Here is a 16,925-nt window from a genome sequence, read left to right as displayed (position 1 = left end):
GGGATGGTCCACCTAGGGATAATCCTCTGGAGCGGTGGTGGGCTACATTTATACTGGGGACAGACACAAATGTCCCCTGTGGATGCCTTCAATTCTGAAACCAGCCAGGGTATTTTGTCAGAGTACCCTTTGCTCTCTTATTTCTTGTTGAAATAAAATAAAGAATGGAGAAACGGCAGCTCGCACGCCTCGCTCTGGCCCCCGCCCCTTCCGCCCGGAGGGAGACACGTCCCCAGCCGCCTCTCTTCATAGGGATTCCAAATCGGTCCAGCCTGGCGCGCCACGGCGCGCGCTCGCTAAGCCGGACGCCGGCCCCAACAGCCCCACGCGCTTTCCCTCCGGGCCCCGGCGCAGGCGCGGGCGCACGCGCTGCGGTCCGCCGTTCCTTCCCTCCAGCGGAGGTGGGGGAAGGGGGAGTCGTTCCGTTTAACCCTGAGTTCCCCGAACCCTCTTTAATTTGCTAAATTTGCAGCTTGCTAATTCCTCCTTTCACTTTCCTTCCTTTGGCTTCCTTCCTTTATAACAAATTGTGGTTTATATTCAATGCAAAGTGTACCGAGCCCTAACCCTAACTTCTTCCTGCTCCCCCCATTTCATCCTTTTACATTGCTTTCCATCGAACTCTGCAAATTTTGTAATGGGGGAGGGATTTTTTAAATTGCATTTGCAAAGTTAGGTATCTGGGCAAGCGAGGCGGGGGGGCGGGGGGGGGGAAATGGGGAACAGGCCCCGCCCCTACCGCCCTTTGCAAATAAAAATCTAGAAGGGGGGGGAGGAGCAGGAAGTGGCGGTGTGAGGGCTGCTGCACTGCTAGCAGAGCCGCGGTCCGGACGGCAGCGCGTGCCCCGAGCTCTCCGCTTCCCCCCGCCCGCCAGCCCGAGGCAGCCGGAGCCCAGCCTGCGGCCCCAGCAGCAGCGCCGAGAGCAGCCCCAGTAGCAGCGCCATGGCCGGGTGGAACGCCTACATCGACAACCTCATGGCGGACGGGACCTGTCAGGACGCGGCCATCGTGGGCTATAAGGACTCGCCCTCCGTCTGGGCCGCCGTCCCCGGAAAAACCTTCGTCAATATCACGGTACTGCAAGGCCGTCGCGGTCCCGGAGACTGGCCGAACTTGGACCCCGAGGAAGGGACTTGGGTGGGGGCGGGTACGGTCTGGAGAGGGCAGTGAAAAGCAGTGACCCGGTCCTTGCCCTGGGAGTGGCGCGAATGGCGGCTGCATGTGAAAGGGTCCCTCAATTGTCCCCTAAGTTCTACCCCCCGGGCGGAGGCTCCCATCCAGCTTGCCGCCCCGCTTTCCGCGACGGGGCGTTACATCCGGGGCACAGGGCGGGGAGGGGCGCGCCACCCGGTGCGGCGGCCCACTTCCGCCTCGTCCAGGGTGGGGCGGGCACGCGCTGCAGTTTCAACCAGGGATTGTGATTGAGAAGACACTTGGGGACCCCTGGACCCCCTGCTCCACTTCCGGCCGCCAACTCGTGCCCCTTCCACCATTGTTCCCCCTTATGCTGGAGGGACCGTGGCTGGGGTTCCATGCCGGTCCTGTGTAGGTTGCCAGCCCCTCCCAACTCTGTTGGAGGAGGAGAGACCGCCTCGCTCTTCACCTCCACCCCCCTGCCCCTCCGCGCCCCAAGTCTGCTCGGTGGACTCAACATTCCTGTGAGACCAATCCCGGAAGTCTCGTCGCCCTCCCTTCCCGCCATCCTGTGGGGCCTGGAACAGGGGAACTTTGTGAGAAGTTCTAGGATAGTATAAGTAAAGGAATAAAAAGTGACTACTGCTGTTCTCATCAGTACCTCCCGGGTCCACAGTGCCCGGAAGTGGGGAGGGGGAGCGGAAGTTTGAAAGGGGGGAAGGGGATTTCCGGGCGGGAGGGGACCGGATGTGGGGATTTGGGGTGTAAGGGGAGGGGTGGAAAGGTTCCCTGGGGTATGGACCCGAGAGATGACATGCTGGGTGTAGCAGCTGTTCTCTTTCAAAAGTTTCCCAACCTTCCCGGAAAACCCTCAGATATCTGCTTCCTCCTCTTGGGGCATAGATACCTGGACCTAAACTCTAGGTTACTTGGAGACCCAGGCGTCCCGGCCCCTAACAACTCCTTCAGATCCTTTGACCAAATAAGGGCAAAGTTGCTTCTCCTGCTTTGCCCGCCCCCTCCCTTCCCTTCTTAGCTTCTGCTTTTCCTGAAGGAGAGTTCTGAGCATCCAAAGGCTCCCCACTCTGTTCCACTCCCCTCTCCTTAACTGGCTTTTTGGCCCCCTTTATTTCCTGGGCTTGCTTTCCTTTTTAAACGAGATCTAAGTTTCCAGAGGAGTATGTCTCTTATTACCATTCTATGGGTTTGAGGATCTTGATCTTTTTGTATACTAACTTCCAACAGTCCTAAGAGTTTCTCCAGTATCATGGATATGCACAAAGCGCCTAACATAACACACCTTTGGTGGGGGAGGGTTCTAGTTCTCCTGAGATGTGAAAAGCAGGTGTGTCCTTGGAGAAGGTGGGAAACATGGTGTACTAACTTGATGAGTGCTTGGTTTCCCTTACAGCCAGCTGAGGTTGCTGTCCTAGTTGGAAAAGACCGGTCAAGTTTTTTCGTGAATGGGCTGACACTTGGGGGCCAGAAATGTTCTGTGATCCGGGACTCACTGCTGCAGGATGGGGAATTTACCATGGATCTTCGTACCAAGAGCACCGGGGGAGCTCCCACCTTCAACATTACTGTCACCATGACTGCCAAGAGTGAGTTTCTGAGTCTTACCCTTGATGTAGTTCCAAGATCACTAATGTGCGTCCAGCTATGAAACTTTTTTAGTGTGGTTCCGCAATACAAAGGGACCAAACCAGGTTTCTACTCCCAGCCTGCTGAATGTTGGGACACTGGATAGTCCCTCCAGTTCTGTCTCAGTTCCTCATCTTGTAATATAAATTGTATTACCTCTTAGGAGTCTCCCTGCCTTGGGCCTTTTCAGATGAGAAACTTCATTTTCTGGGAGGAGGTAGACTGTTAATTGTAGCCAGCACTTAGCTGTTGTCTTTTGAGTCTTGTTAAAACTTGGAGTTGGCAGGCCATCCACATCCATTTCTAGCCTGAACACGAGTCAACAGTCTGTACAGCCTTTGACTCCTAAATTTTAGTGTTCTGCTTCTAGTCTTAGCTTGATTTTTTTCCCTTTTGAAAAGCCCTATTGTTTCAGGGTGACTGACAGCCTGCCTGTGTGTGTGTAGGGAGGGTGGTGGGAGACTTGAGGTTGGGTTACAGCCCCCAGGGCTGAACAGCTGCTGAACAGCTGGCGGGGGGTGGTATTGACACCTGGGTTCTAGCCTCCTTTCTCTCTCCTCCAGCGCTAGTCCTGCTGATGGGCAAAGAAGGTGTCCATGGTGGTATGATCAACAAGAAATGTTATGAAATGGCCTCCCACCTGCGGCGTTCCCAGTACTGACCTCATCTTTGTTCTCCACCCCCACTGCTTTTGCACCCTTCTCCCTCCCATACACACATACACCATTTTTATTTTTTGGGCCATTACCCTACACCCCTTGTTGCTGCCAAAACCACATGGGCTGGGGGCCAGGGCTGGATGGACAGACACCTCCCCCTACCCATACCCCTCCTGTGTGTGGTTGGAAAATTTTTGTTTTTTGGGTTTTTTTGGTTTTTTTTTTTTGTTTGTTTTTTTCTGAATAAAAAAGATTCTACTAACAAGGTGCTGTGTGGTTTTAGCCTGGGTATCAGGATGGAGGACAGTCTTGTCTCCATCCTTGTTTAGGGTTAGGAGTAGGAAAGGTTGAAGCACTACAAAGTCTAGGAACTGAAGCTTACCTCCATAACTAAGCACCTGCCTCACCTGGCCTGCTGTTTCTTTTCTAGCCCTAGGTCCTCAGTGTGCCCGCTGAATTAGTGGGAAATGGAACACAGCCACCCAGACCAGGGAATGGGCCAGACCTGTGGGCAAGGCAGGGCCAGTTGAGTCATCTTAAGGGTGGAGTTCCGTCTCTGACTCACAACAAATGCCTGCTGGGCATCCTCATGACTGTATTAGTCTTAGTAGACTTAGTAGTCTTAGTAGTTCCTTGCCCCTTTATGGCAAAAAAGGCAGGGGGCAATTCCCCAAATAGGTAAGGTTCACCTGTATGAAAATGACCTTCCCCCTTTAGTTGACAAAACAACTTTATTAACCCAGTAACTGAAGACCCAGTCCCTTTGCACCAACCCCCTCAAAAGGAAGGGGTTGGGTAAAGGGAAAAACCTAGGGAAAAAGTGTCCATCCCTCAACATAGACAGACTGTGCAAAATAGGTCACCAGGGATGGGGTGATTAGAAGAGAATTAGACCAGGATGGCAGTTGAAGAGGGAGGAGAGGGTGGGGGATCTGTTGAAGACCCAGGGGAAACAAGAGGGGCTGAGGACAGGGAGCCAAAAGAGGTAGGAACTGTGGGGCTAGAGCCTAAAAGTGGGGTCCGCTCTGAGGCAGGATGGTCCCTTGGTTCCCCTTCCTCATCACCATCTTGCCCCTGAGTTTCTTCCTCCTGCTCCTCATCTCCAGGACCTCGTTGGACAGGCTGCTTGCAGATGGGGCAGGTCTTCCGGGTCTGAGTGAGCCAGGGGTCCACGCAGCGGCTGTGATAGGCTATCAAGAGGAATGAGGTGAAATACCTGGTGTCTGCTCGTAGAGTGGGTACATGGGTACAGGAACTGAGGGCCTCACCATGAGCACAGGGGAGTACCCTCAGCTTGTCACCATCCACATATTCATCCAGGCAGATGGCACAGACATCATACTGGTCTCCTGGGGGAGGCAAAAAGGAGTCTCTTTACTGAGCCAGTGTGGAGCCAAACCTTGCAAAAGGTATTTTCCCTGGTTCCTTAGAGCCAAGGGTAGAGCTAAGACTGAGCCTTGCAGGACAAAGCCAGGGTAGAACAGGAGAAATTGGGGGTTGGAAGGGACAAAGAAAAGCAGAGGTAAGAAGGGAAGTGGGTTTTGAGGGGAGGTGTGAGGGTGGAGATAGAGTGGGAGGAGCGGAAATGAGGGCAGGGCTTCTGCTACTACCTTATATGGGCATTAGAGACTCCTGGGCCTAAGGACCTGGGAGCCCATCCTCACCAGTTTCTTCTCAGGCTAAATCCTCCCCACATCTTCCATTTTTGTTCTCTCCACCTCCCTTATAAGCAAGGTTGGTCCTCCATCTTCCCCCTCAACTACTCCATTTAATCATCTTTGCTTCCCATCTACTGGTGTTCTTGCCCCATCCTCGTTGTATAGATGGGTATAAGAGGAAAGGTAGCACCTCAGGCTGGCATCTTCCTACCATCTTTCTTTCCTCCTCACCTTCTGGGCTCAAAACTTCAGAACCATGAAAGCTATGGGAAAGGCCTTCCACTCCTGTAGCCCTCTCACCCTTTTGATAGTCATGTGTTGGAATCTGTTTCAGTTGCTCTTTGGTCAGTCGATTCCGCTGGAGCCGTTTCCGGTGCTGGATACAACGAACTATCTAGAAAAGGGGTGGATGGATCAGATCAGCCTTAGGGAACAGGACTGGGCAACCCAGTACAAACTACCCCCACCTCTAAACCCCAGATCCAAACTGGTTTTAAAGGCCTCAGCTCTTATCACACTCCCTGAGCTACTCACCATCACTGCTCCCATGGCCAAAACCAGCAGTCCCACAATCCCTGTGAAAGGGATGAGGTAATAACCCAATGGGAAGCTATTGTCCGGGACCAGAAGAACCCGAGCTCTAGGAAAAGGAAGACCAGTGTCAAAGGAGGCAGGAAAAGCAAAGTGATGAAGTGAGACAAATTAACTGGCTCTGGACAAGGCCCAAGGATGGAAAGGGGTGGAAAAAAAGACAAGAGGCAGAGAGTATGAAGAGCCTGAGGCTCAGGCTCCAGATCAACATGGAAAGTGCTGAAGGAAGACTGGGGAGGAGGGAAACATCCTACCCCTTCTCGTAGACAAAGAGGGCACGCAGGTACTCGGAGCTCCTCTCCCCAATAAACACAGACGGGATCCAGATCTGCTGCTGGATTTCCTCTGCAGGGGATCAGGGCATTACACTGAGGACTCACCCCTCTACAACCAAATCCTTGGGAACACTGGCATTTGGTTCTTTTGTGCCATCCCACCCAAAGGATTGACTTCTTTTCCCTAAGCTTTTAGCCCACCCACCATCTCTTTAATCTGAGCTCTACTGAGTGATTCAGAGATGCCTCAGTTATTCAGAGATGCCCCAACCTTACCACTATTCCACACCATGCTCAGAAGTTCATTGGAATTCACATTGTGTACTACAGCAGCGCCATACCCAGCCTTCTGAGCATTCAGGACCTAGGGGAGGACAAGGCAGGGAATAAGAATACATTATAGGCCTTGCCTCCCTTCGTTCCCGGTTCCTTTTTTTGCCCTCAGTTTCCCAGCTCCCACTCCACATTCAGCAACCTTGAGGTCAAAGTTGCAGTCGAATCTTCGAAGCAGTGCAATAAAGACTGACCCATTGACCGGGGCTGGGGGTGGTGGAGCAATGGGGCTGCAGGCATTGGCTGGGTGAGCCTCCACAAGGAAGCCCTGGAGAAGAAAAGTAAAAAACAGTTGGATTTTCACCTTCCTAGATTCTGCTCCCCATAGAGCCTACCAGGCACACTGGCTCCCACATACTGCATGTTCTCTATCCTCCACTTCCTTCTCATTTCTGGGGTTTCAGCAACCCACCCAACTCAGAAGTCTACCTCTCTTCAGCCTCCTAAAGATAAAATTATACGAAACAACATCCCTTTACCAGACCATCCCATTATCTCTCTCCCTATCCCAGATGAGCTAAACCATATGCCACACTCCAAGCTAATTCAAATTCTGCTTCCCAGTTTCTCCATGATTGTACATAGCTTCTCCTCACCTATGTCACTTTCCTTAAGTTTTGTCTCCTATTCCTTTCTCCAGTACAAACTCATACAGAATATATCCACCTCTGTTAAATGAGACAGCGTGCCCAAAATGGAGTCACTTATGCTAAGCCCCATGTCACCAAACGAGACCTAACACCTAATTTAATTACAGTTTTAGTTTCTCCCAGGAATGGAATCTTAAACTAGTCATTCTGGAATTACCTGGTCAGCACTAGTGAGGTAATCTGCCTGATAGACCCCTGCCATTCCCTAAAGTGACTGCCACAACCAACCAGCTCTTTGCTAGTGTAACTTCCTTTTGTCTTGCTCCCTTCTGCCTATAAAAGTCTCAGTTGGTACAGCTTCTTGGAGTTCCTTTCTATTTGCTACATGGGATACTGCCTAATTTACAAATCATTAAATAAAACCAATAAAATCTTTAAAATGTATTCAATAGGATCTTGTTTTTTAACATCTCTCCCTTTAACTTTCCAATTACCCACCTTACAAACAACTACACTGATATCTATGGTCCAGTTTTTGTGTGGTAGTTCTTGTAACAAAATACTACAAAATTGCTTACCTGCTTACCTAATTTAATCCTCACAATAATCCTGATATAACTTATATCATTATCCCATGCTACAGTAAAACAAAGACCCAGGGAGCTAATTAACTAGTCCAATGTCACATAAACCAGCAACTGACCCAAGACCCTACTGATAAGCACCACTTCTCCCTGCTCTTGGTCCACGTTAAGCCTTCCTCGCAGTGCTCACAGTTCGAGGAGTAGACTTTGTCTTCTCCCTCTACATTCTGGATTCCACACTATATGTGCCTAATGCACTTCCTAACTTGACTCTTTTCCTACCTCTGGCTTCATCCAAGGGCATAGCTCCTCAACCTCCACCCAGGATGGAAGATTTAGGGAAACAGAAAAAGCAAATAAAATCACCTGAAGTCCCTCCTGGCTCAAGGCAGCCCCAAAGAGAGCTGGGAGGTCTGCAAAATCCATGCTGGTATTGTGGTCCGAGGTCTGCGGACAAAAGATTCCGGGTTCCCCTTCAATCTGCAACATCTCCCTTCAGCGCCCTCCCCCCACCTGCCCCTTAGACTCACCGCTCGAATGAGCCCCCGGATGGGGGCAGCTCCCCAAAGCACAGAGGCCACAACAACTACAGGAAGCGGGAAGGCCGCAAGGTGCATGGCAGCGAGAGGGGAAGAAGTTGAGGAGGCCGCGAACTGGTAGCAGGGGCAGAAGCGGAGTTCTGCGACCTCTCCGCCCCTACAGAATCCCAGGGGTCCAACCACCCCCAGGTCCCCCTTTCCAGCTACATGGGGGCGCACGGAAGAAACCACGGCTAGGGGAGTGAGGTACCCAACGCGTATAGAGAACCTGTGAGAAAGACACTAAACGTATCCTTTCCTGGTATAAGAATAAAACAGGGGAAGGGGAGAGAGGTAAACACAGGTGACAGAAAAACTTCTGGAAGGGTGGGGGAGCTCAAGGAGGTGGGACTTCCGGCCAGGTGGGCCGTCTTCCTAAAGCCCGGGAAAGGGTTTCCGGTAAAGAAAGTCAGGCTGCTTCCAGCATTGGACGCTCAAGATGAGACTTCCGGTCCTAAAAGGCCGTTTAAAATAAAAGTTAGATGTGGGAGTGCCTGTGTAGATTAAGGGAGCACCGAAGTACCAGAAGACAACCTAGTTGTTTCCCTTTTACAGCCCGGACCCTAGAGCTGACCAGTTCACAAACCTCTCTCCCCTTGGGCCGCCGGCGCCACAGCTGTACCCTCAAAGTCTCGCGAGAGTCCTCGCCACACTGCCCGCCCCCCCCCCCCCCCCGCTAAAAAAATCTTGCTGTTATTTATCGCGAGAGGCCTCCTAATTCCAGGGTAGCCTAGCTTACTCGATCTCGCGAGATCTTCAAATCTATTTTTTTTTTCCCCGCGATTTCAATTAGGTAAAAACTGCGTCTATGGGTTGGCTTCCTAAATCTGCTACACCCCTTCACGCATTTATCCTAGAGCTCCTCCTTCAGCTCCGCTTTACTCCCAGCCACCTTTGCGCTGTACTCCTGCGCCTGCGCTTGCGCTAGCTTTCAGCTGGCTCTGGACCTGAGAGCTACGGAGGTGTGCGCGCGCGCCCTTGCCCCTGTTGCGCGCAAGGTGTCACCTTGGGCGCGAGCGGGGCCGCGCGCGCACGGGACTGTGTGTCTAGGGCCATCGAGTAGTGATGGCGGCGACGGCGAGTCCCGGGACCACCGGGATGGACGGGAAACCCCGTACCTCTCCTAAGTCGGTCAAGTTCCTGTTTGGGGGCCTGGCCGGGTAAGCTCAGGCCCCAGGGATGGGAAAGAGGAGGAAGGGATGGGTGCAAGAAACCGGGCCCAGTTCATGTTGGTGTCTATTGCAGAATATCGAGCTGGCACGGGGTCAGCGCCGTCCTCAGCCCTTGATGGGTTGCCAGGGTCTTTTTACCCATTGCAGGGCCCCTACTAGGCTGCATGCAGGATCATTGCACGGCTCCCACTGGGCAGCTACCTGAATTTCTCAACCCATTGCTTGGCTCTGCCTGGCTGTGTGGAGTTCCAAGTCACTGCATGGCTCCTCCGGTCATGAAGGGGTCCGGCTGCATGCAGTCCCAGGTCACTTTTTGACCACCCCCTTGGAACTGCATGGAGCACTTTCATTGAATGGCTCCTCTACTATTGGACTTTTTGGACCCATTGCTCCTGATACACGGGGAGACTTACATACATGCTCACCAACCTCCTGAATATTTAGTCAGTTGCAAGGCAGGCCCTGCCCCTCGTGACCCTTGTTGCCAGGCTCCATTAGGCATTGGTAGATCTGGGACGCCCGCCCTTGACTTTACCCCTGTCTTACCCCAGGATGGGAGCTACAGTTTTTGTGCAACCCCTGGACCTGGTGAAGAACCGGATGCAGCTGAGTGGGGAAGGAGCCAAGACACGAGAGTACAAAACCAGCTTCCATGCCCTCACCAGTATCCTTAAGGCAGAAGGGCTGAGGGGCATTTACACCGGGTATTGGGGCCACAGAATGGGTGTGAGGGTGTGGGTTGGCAACTTCAGACCTTGGCCTGATACGACTGACCCCTTCACTCTCTAGGCTGTCAGCTGGCCTACTACGCCAGGCGACTTACACCACCACTCGTCTTGGCATCTATACTGTGCTGTTTGAACGTCTGACTGGGGCTGATGGTACACCCCCCGGCTTTTTGTTGAAGGCTCTGATTGGCATGACTGCAGGTGCAACTGGTGCCTTTGTGGGAACGCCAGCTGAGGTGGCTCTTATCCGCATGACCGCTGATGGCAGGTGAGTTCCAGGTCTGTGTCTGCCCCCAGCCCCATTCCTTGGAATCAAGAATTAAGAATTTTTTATCTTAGGTCTAGAACAGAGCATTCACCTGTTCTGGCCTCCCTTTCTTTGTTTCTGTGGGGCAGGATGGTCTGTCCTGAGCTTGGCCTCCCCCTGCCTTTTCACCAGGCTTCCAGCTGACCAGCGCCGTGGCTACAAAAACGTGTTTAATGCCTTGATTCGAATTGCCCGGGAGGAAGGGGTCCCCACACTATGGAGGGTGAGTGAAGTGGCTAGAGACTTGAGGGACAGGGGATCAGGTCTCAGGTATGTCTGACTCCCCCACTCCCCACCCAGGGCTGCATCCCTACCATGGCTCGGGCGGTCGTCGTCAATGCTGCCCAGCTCGCCTCTTACTCTCAATCCAAGCAGTTCTTATTGGACTCAGGTGAGACCCAGAGCTGGTCCCTCAGCTCCCAGAATGGTCTGGGCCAGCTGTGAGCTGACTGCCACTCCCTGATCCTCCTCTCCTAGGCTATTTCTCTGACAACATCCTATGCCACTTCTGTGCCAGCATGATCAGTGGCCTGGTCACTACTGCTGCCTCCATGCCCGTGGACATCGTCAAGACCCGGTGAGTCTGCAGGCCTGGGCCTGGAGAAAGTTGGGAGGGCCCCCTTTGTGTATCTCATGTCCCTACCTCCTTTCCTTCAGGATCCAGAACATGAGAATGATCGACGGAAAGCCAGAATACAAAAACGGGCTGGTGAGGAAGCAGGGTTGGGGGGTTGGGCTGGAGGATCGGATGTCCTGGGAAAACAATGAGGGTAGCGGGGGTATGAGGCCCAGGGCCCCAGAGGTCAGGTCCTAGCCCCAATGTCCTGCCCACCCGCCTGTCTAGGATGTGCTGGTGAAGGTCGTTCGCTACGAAGGCTTCTTCAGCCTGTGGAAGGGCTTTACACCGTACTATGCCCGCTTGGGCCCCCACACCGTCCTCACCTTCATCTTCTTGGAGCAGATGAACAAGGCCTACAAGCGTCTTTTCCTCAGTGGCTGAGGCAGGCGAGGGGCCTGGAGCCAGTGTGCTGGGGCTCCCACTCGCCTGCTACTCCTACAGTCAGTGTGCCCCTGGGGGTCCTGAACTACTGCCCTGGGCTCCTCTATTTATTTCCCCTCCACAGTGTGGTTCCTTCCTCTGCAGTAAAGGACTTTGGTCTCTCCTACCCCTGCTGCAGCTTACCCTGCTTGTCCTGATCCTCATGACCTCTCTGTCCCTTGCTGTGCCTTGATGGGAGAAACTCTGAGAAACTCTGAGGATTTCCAGACTCCCCTTGGGTGTTAGTTTCAGGGCACATAGGACAGCAGAATATCCCCCCTTTTGATAGGAAAGCCAAGGCAGGGCTGAGGGGACCCAGAGAGAGCAGAAGCTGTCAAGATGGTCAGAGGGTCTGCAGTGGGAGGATGTGGCCTTTCTCTCTCCACCTCACTGTGGACATAATTAATAAATTGGATTGATAATGTTACCCCCAAATCTGAAGAGTTGTGAGGACTGGAGGGGGAGGAGACTGGACAAAGAAGCAATGCCCTTGAGAACAGAAACCGGACTTTTTAAGAAAACTTATTAAAGAAAAAGCACCCACTAGTTTTATGTAAATGTTATGTAAATCAGTCTTCTAGCAGCTGACTGGGTCAAGAAAACCAAGTCCAGGCCCTGTGTTTGCTTCCCAGCCACTTGCCCAAGATGCACAAGTCAGCACAAGTCATCTCACATAATCCCCAGGAAAAGTCTCCGGTGTCTGGTGACTGCTTTTATGGCCTTAAGGGGGAGGGAATAAAGAATCGGAGAAGTGAAGGTTGACCTGCAGCGGGTGGATGGGCCAGGCTTGAGGCAGTGAACACAGGAGCCAGGTGCCCAAAGCCCGGAGATTTGAGGAAACAGGTTGTTGGCCAGAGACTTGATCTGGACACTAAGTGGGGGAGAGTGACTGCAATATCTTTTTGTGTGATTCTCGAGCCTTTCCCTTAAGGAGCCTAAAAACCTCTTGGGGCATAAAAAGGCATGGGAAGGTCAACTAGAAGGAGAGTTGGGCTGTAGGAGGCCCTGAGTCTTCTGAGCCAGGGTAGGGGACAGGCAGACAGGTGGGAGGGCCTCTTGATAAAGAGGTGGAGCTCAGCAACCTGGCCTCCCTGCTGGGCCTTCTCACCGCTGCCTGTCTACCTGCTCCCCGTACATGCCAGCATGGGACATAGTGGCCTCTTTGAGACACTTGAACCTTGTATTTAAGGATTTCTAAATCTGGAGGGGAAGATGACAGGAGCAGTTAGGGAACTGGGAGTGTAGCAGTAGACCGGTTGCTGGGTAAGTTAAAGCACTTGGCTCTGCCTAGGGGAGGAGAGACCTGTGCTCTGTAGCAGTTAGACTGCCTGGGGAAGGGGGGCAGGGCATTACTCGTGGCTGACTTGAGAGCAGTGGCTTAAAGGACAAAGGCTGGGGAGCAGGTGATCTATGTGATGTTTGCAATAGCTGGGGCACAGGTGGTGAGGTGTTTGTTTTTAAGAGCTGAAGCCAGAGTGTTCTATGGATCAATGCACAGAAGTCCTTGGTTGCCAAGCTCAGGAGTTCTCTATCAGAGAAAGAGTTCAGAGCAGTAGAAATGCAGTCAGGTTTTCAAGTTAGGAAGATTCTTCTAGCACCATCTTGGGGAGGGGTTCTCTGTGGAGCCAGAAAGCCTCAGTCTTTCCATTAACTGGGCCCCAGGTCTTGGTTTGGGATGGAGCCAAGGTGAGAGAGAAAGCCCCAAGGAGAATAGGAAAATCTGGCACCAGGTGTAAGGAGTGGGTTCCATTTGCATGCGTCCTAGCTTGACAGTAGGAAACAGAGACCATTCAGCAAAACCCCACCTTTCTTCTGTCCCACTTACCTGAACAGAGCAGGAAAGCTGTGTTTCTGAGGCCACAGGTATGCTCAGGCATCCTCATTCAGTCCTAGTACTGAGGGCCAAGACAGGTGGGCCTCAGTAGTGTTACCGACCTCCAGGGAACCTCACAGTTCTTGATCTGGAACCAGTGCTTGGCACAGCCTGGAGTGTGGTCACCCCTGGAGGAGAGAGGTAGGCACCCCATGCACGGGAAGTGCAAGCTAAGACTAGAGCTTTTTGGGTGAGTAGTGCAACTAGAGTGGGTGTAGTCAGGGCCATGGGATTGCTAGGGACAGGTGTCCCAGCCACTCTTCTCCAAAAGAGCCTAATTCTTCTTTTCAAAATTATTTTGTTAATAATTTCCTTTAAAAAATTTAAAGATTGTATTTATTTTTAGAGAGGAGAGGGGAGGAAGGGAGAAAAACATCAATGTGTGATTGCCCGTTGCATGCCCCCCTACTGGAGACCTGCCCTGCAACCCAGGCATGTGCCCTGACTGGGAATTGAACCAGCAACTCTTTGGTTCACAGGCTGTCACTCAATCCACTGAGCCACACCAGCCAGGGCTTGAAATTAGTTTTTATTATGCAAATAACATGATGGTAGAAAACTAGAGAATGCCAAGCGGAGGAAAGGAAAACCATATTTATACCACCCAGAGACAATTAGGGCTCACATCTTGGTAAGTTCCTTCAAATTTTTAATACACAGATAATAGTGGAGTCCTTGCTGTATGCTTGTTTTTATTTGCTTTTTTCTAAAACTTCCCCAAAGTGGTAATAACCTAGTAGTCTGCGAAACACCCCCATCCCCATTTGATGGAGCACTGGGAACCGTTTTCAATGACCCACCCAGCTCATCTCACTACCCCTACTGGTTTGCTGGGTCTGAGGTGTTTCTGTCGTGTAAAGAGGAGACTTCTGAGAAAGGAAGAGTGATTAAGACTTCCCCCAACCCTGTGCTTTTTACTCCCACCCTGCCCCAGCCATATCCTCATAAGAAAGCTCATCAGAACCCCTAAAGTCCCCAAATCACTCACCCTCAGAGGCTGTGGCCAGAGTACCTAACGCTCACTGTGCCCAGCAGGTCCTGCCCGCGACCCAGACTCAGGGCTGAGAGCCACCGTCCTGTCACCAGAGGTCCCACACGGCCATTAGGCCGGACCCACAGGAAGAGGCTGGAGCGGAAAGTTGGGAGTGTCCCTCGAAGGAAAAGCAGCCAGGCCTGGGGCACAGCCACTTGCCTTCCCCTCTGCAGCTCCACACATGTGGTGTGCTTGGCTGTGGCCAGGGCAACAGACTGGCCAAAGTCCAGGGCCTGTGGTTTCATGTGCCGGACCCAGGTCAGCAGCAGGATGAGGACAACAGAGGCAAACAGGAGCCAGAGGAAACCCAAGATGTAGAAGCCCAGGGGGAGGAGACAGCAAAAGTCAGGGTTGAGAAAAGGGTCATTTCTGGAGCTGGCCACATTCCCTTGAGCCACCTCACGGACCTTTGCGGGGTCAATGAATTCAGAGATAATTGTAGATTCTAATGTAGGGAGTGAGGTGGATTCTGTGGTGGTTGAAAGTATCGTTGGTTCTGAGATGGTCTGGATTGTGGTGGGTTCTGGGTAGGTCAAGGTTGTGGTGGATGGGGTTGTGGGTTCTGGGGTGGTCGGAGTTGTGTTGGGTGGGGTTGTGGTGGGTTCTGGGGTGGTCGGGGTTGTGCTGGGTGGGGTTGTGGTGGGTTCTGGGGTGGTCGGGGTTGTGCTGGGTGGGGCTGTGGGTTCTGGGGTGGTTGGGGTTGTGGGTTCTGGAGTGGACAGGGTTGTGATGGGTTCTGAGGTGGGTGGGGTTGTGAGTTCTGGGGTGGTCGGGGTTGTGGTGGGTTCTGGGGTGGTCGGGGTTGTGCTGGGTGGGGCTGTGGGTTCTGGGGTGGTTGGGGTTGTGGGTTCTGGAGTGGACAGGGTTGTGATGGGTTCTGAGGTGGGTGGGGTTGTGAGTTCTGGGGTGGTTGGGGTTGTGGTGGGTTCAGTAGTGGGTTTTGGAGTTTTGAAGAATGTGATGGGTTCTCTGGTGGTTGGGAATGTCGTCTGTTTCTTAGTGGATTCTTCGGTTGGAGGCAAGTGGAGCATTTGACTGTGTAGAAAAGTAGCAGATTCTGAGTAGAGCAGGCCCCAGTGGGTTGTGTTGCCTTTGGTGTTGGTGATGACAGCCCTTGTAGGCACTGAATTACTCCCAACTTCAGAGCTATCATCATAGTCATCTGTGTAATCACCACCATTCAGAGGGGGACAGCCCTCCTTTGAGAAATCAATGATGGGTGTCTTGGCCCCATTGACACATCGCACACTATTCACATTGGGGGTCATGGCCTTGACATCTACACCCTCCATCCATAAGTAGACATTGTTTTCATTGTCTTTCAGCCAGAGATGGAAATAAAGGATGCCACAGTCACAGTACCAGGGGTTGTTATGGAGAAAAGTAAAAGGCAGGAGGAGATCCCTGAAGAAGCCCTTTGGTATGGTGCGCAGCCAGTTCCCTTGGAGGAAGAGGGTGTCAAGCTCCTGCAACCCATCCAGGAGCCCAGGGGGAAGCTCCATCAACTGGTTGTCAGCCAGATCGAGCTTCCTGAGCTGGGGTGTGGATGCCAGGAGCCCATGGGGCAGAGTCTTCAGCTTATTGCCACGCAGATGGAGCTCATGGAGTTGGCTCAGGCCATTCAGGGCATCAGGAGACAAAGAGGTCAGCTTGTTGTAGGAGACATCCAGGGTAGTGAGTGCTGGCAGTGCCCCTCCTAGCAAGGGCAGGCTTGCCAACTTATTGTGGGGTATTTCCAGGATCTCCAGCAGTGGCAGCACCCCGTCAGCCTGCAGGCTGGTCAGCTGGCTGTTCTCCATGTGCAGCTGAGTAAGGGCAGTCAGAGGCACCAGGGGCACCGTGGAGAAGGTGCCAAAGGAGTTCTCGCTCAGGTGGAGGATGGCTGTGGCTTCTGGCAAATCTGGAGGCAGCGCCTTCAGCCCCCGATTATCACAGTTCACTTCCAACAGGTTGACCACTTTGGAAGTCTCACAGGTGGATTGGGGGCATGAGGGGCTTGGCAGCAGGAGCAGCAAGAGGAAGAGCGGCATGGGGACCTGTGGGCAAGGGGACTTTGAGTGGGCACCCCACTGGCTCCCTACATTACTCCCCCAGGCCCTAGCCGTCACTGAAACCTCTAGGGTCCTTTCCAGAAGTTTGACTCCCACACCTCCCATATTCTCCACTCCCCTCTCCCATCTTTGCCCCTCAAACCCTAAACTGCTAGCTCCAGGTCTTTGGCCCTCATCCCTCCCTCAGACCCCTTTGTCTCCCATTTGAAGCCCCAGCTTACAGGCAGGCAGAAAAACCTCCAAAGGCACAGCTTCTTCCAGGGTGTGACTCGGTCCTTCTTCCAGCTCCAGGGAGGGCTGATCAGAGGCAGGAAGAGGATGGAGAGGAAATGCCAGCCTGATAGGGGCTCATGTGACCCAGTGAACAGTCTCCTTCCCGACATAGGCCCTTATCACCCCCTTCCACAACTTTCCCCCAAGCCCTCCTTTTGGCTCTACTCTCTCCCACTGGGGAGAACTCCAACCACCACCCTCATCCAGCTTTTAGAAATCTCTCCAGCTGCCATTCTCACTTCCTCTTTATAGCTACATTCTTAGAGTTGCCTAATTTTAACCCTCACTTCCCTCTGCCTTCTCACCCGACTCTGGGCTGGTTTCTTGTCTCACCGCACCCCTCTATTGGCTCAGTTCTTCCCAAGGTTGCCAGTGCCCCCCATCCCTCTGTGTCCACTGGAC

At 52.8% G+C, this 16,925-nt stretch overlaps 4 protein-coding genes across 4 annotated transcripts; 2 read left to right on the top strand and 2 right to left on the bottom strand.

Moving 5' to 3' along the window:
• The first annotated feature begins 772 nt into the window (after positions 1 to 772).
• PFN1 (profilin 1) lies at positions 773 to 3,703 on the top strand. Its single transcript, XM_037144249.2, has 3 exons — positions 773 to 1,075; positions 2,547 to 2,739; positions 3,343 to 3,703. The coding sequence occupies exons 1-3, from the start codon at positions 944 to 946 to the stop codon at positions 3,438 to 3,440; spliced, it is 423 nt and encodes a 140-aa protein (XP_037000144.1). The 5' UTR covers positions 773 to 943; the 3' UTR covers positions 3,441 to 3,703.
• A 447-nt stretch (positions 3,704 to 4,150) lies between these two features.
• RNF167 (ring finger protein 167) lies at positions 4,151 to 8,713 on the bottom strand. Its single transcript, XM_037144236.2, has 10 exons — positions 8,634 to 8,713; positions 8,000 to 8,501; positions 7,836 to 7,916; positions 6,438 to 6,563; positions 6,239 to 6,326; positions 5,942 to 6,032; positions 5,631 to 5,736; positions 5,397 to 5,490; positions 4,707 to 4,787; positions 4,151 to 4,628 (listed from the first exon to the last, which is right to left on the bottom strand). Exons 2-10 carry the CDS (start codon positions 8,084 to 8,086, stop codon positions 4,327 to 4,329), a joined length of 1,056 nt encoding a protein of 351 aa, XP_037000131.2. The 5' UTR covers positions 8,087 to 8,501; positions 8,634 to 8,713; the 3' UTR covers positions 4,151 to 4,326.
• A 156-nt stretch (positions 8,714 to 8,869) lies between these two features.
• On the top strand, positions 8,870 to 11,720 carry SLC25A11 (solute carrier family 25 member 11). Its single transcript, XM_037144235.2, has 8 exons — positions 8,870 to 9,207; positions 9,771 to 9,923; positions 10,009 to 10,215; positions 10,387 to 10,477; positions 10,555 to 10,645; positions 10,732 to 10,831; positions 10,912 to 10,963; positions 11,099 to 11,720. The coding sequence occupies exons 1-8, from the start codon at positions 9,113 to 9,115 to the stop codon at positions 11,252 to 11,254; spliced, it is 945 nt and encodes a 314-aa protein (XP_037000130.1). The 5' UTR covers positions 8,870 to 9,112; the 3' UTR covers positions 11,255 to 11,720.
• Positions 11,721 to 13,682: 1,962 nt separating this feature from the next.
• GP1BA (glycoprotein Ib platelet subunit alpha) lies at positions 13,683 to 16,672 on the bottom strand. The gene is made up of 2 exons (XM_037137098.2): positions 16,472 to 16,672; positions 13,683 to 16,235 (listed from the first exon to the last, which is right to left on the bottom strand). The coding sequence occupies exons 1-2, from the start codon at positions 16,631 to 16,633 to the stop codon at positions 14,157 to 14,159; spliced, it is 2,241 nt and encodes a 746-aa protein (XP_036992993.2). The 5' UTR covers positions 16,634 to 16,672; the 3' UTR covers positions 13,683 to 14,156.
• Positions 16,673 to 16,925: the final 253 nt, after the last annotated feature.

Source organism: Artibeus jamaicensis, unplaced genomic scaffold (genome assembly GCF_021234435.1).
Source record: "Artibeus jamaicensis isolate MK-2021 breed Jamaican fruit bat unplaced genomic scaffold, CSHL_Jam_final contig_777, whole genome shotgun sequence".
Taxonomy (NCBI): Eukaryota; Metazoa; Chordata; class Mammalia; order Chiroptera; family Phyllostomidae; genus Artibeus; species Artibeus jamaicensis.
Note: the sequence above shows the minus strand (reverse complement) of the source record. Positions and strands in the feature narration are given on the sequence as shown.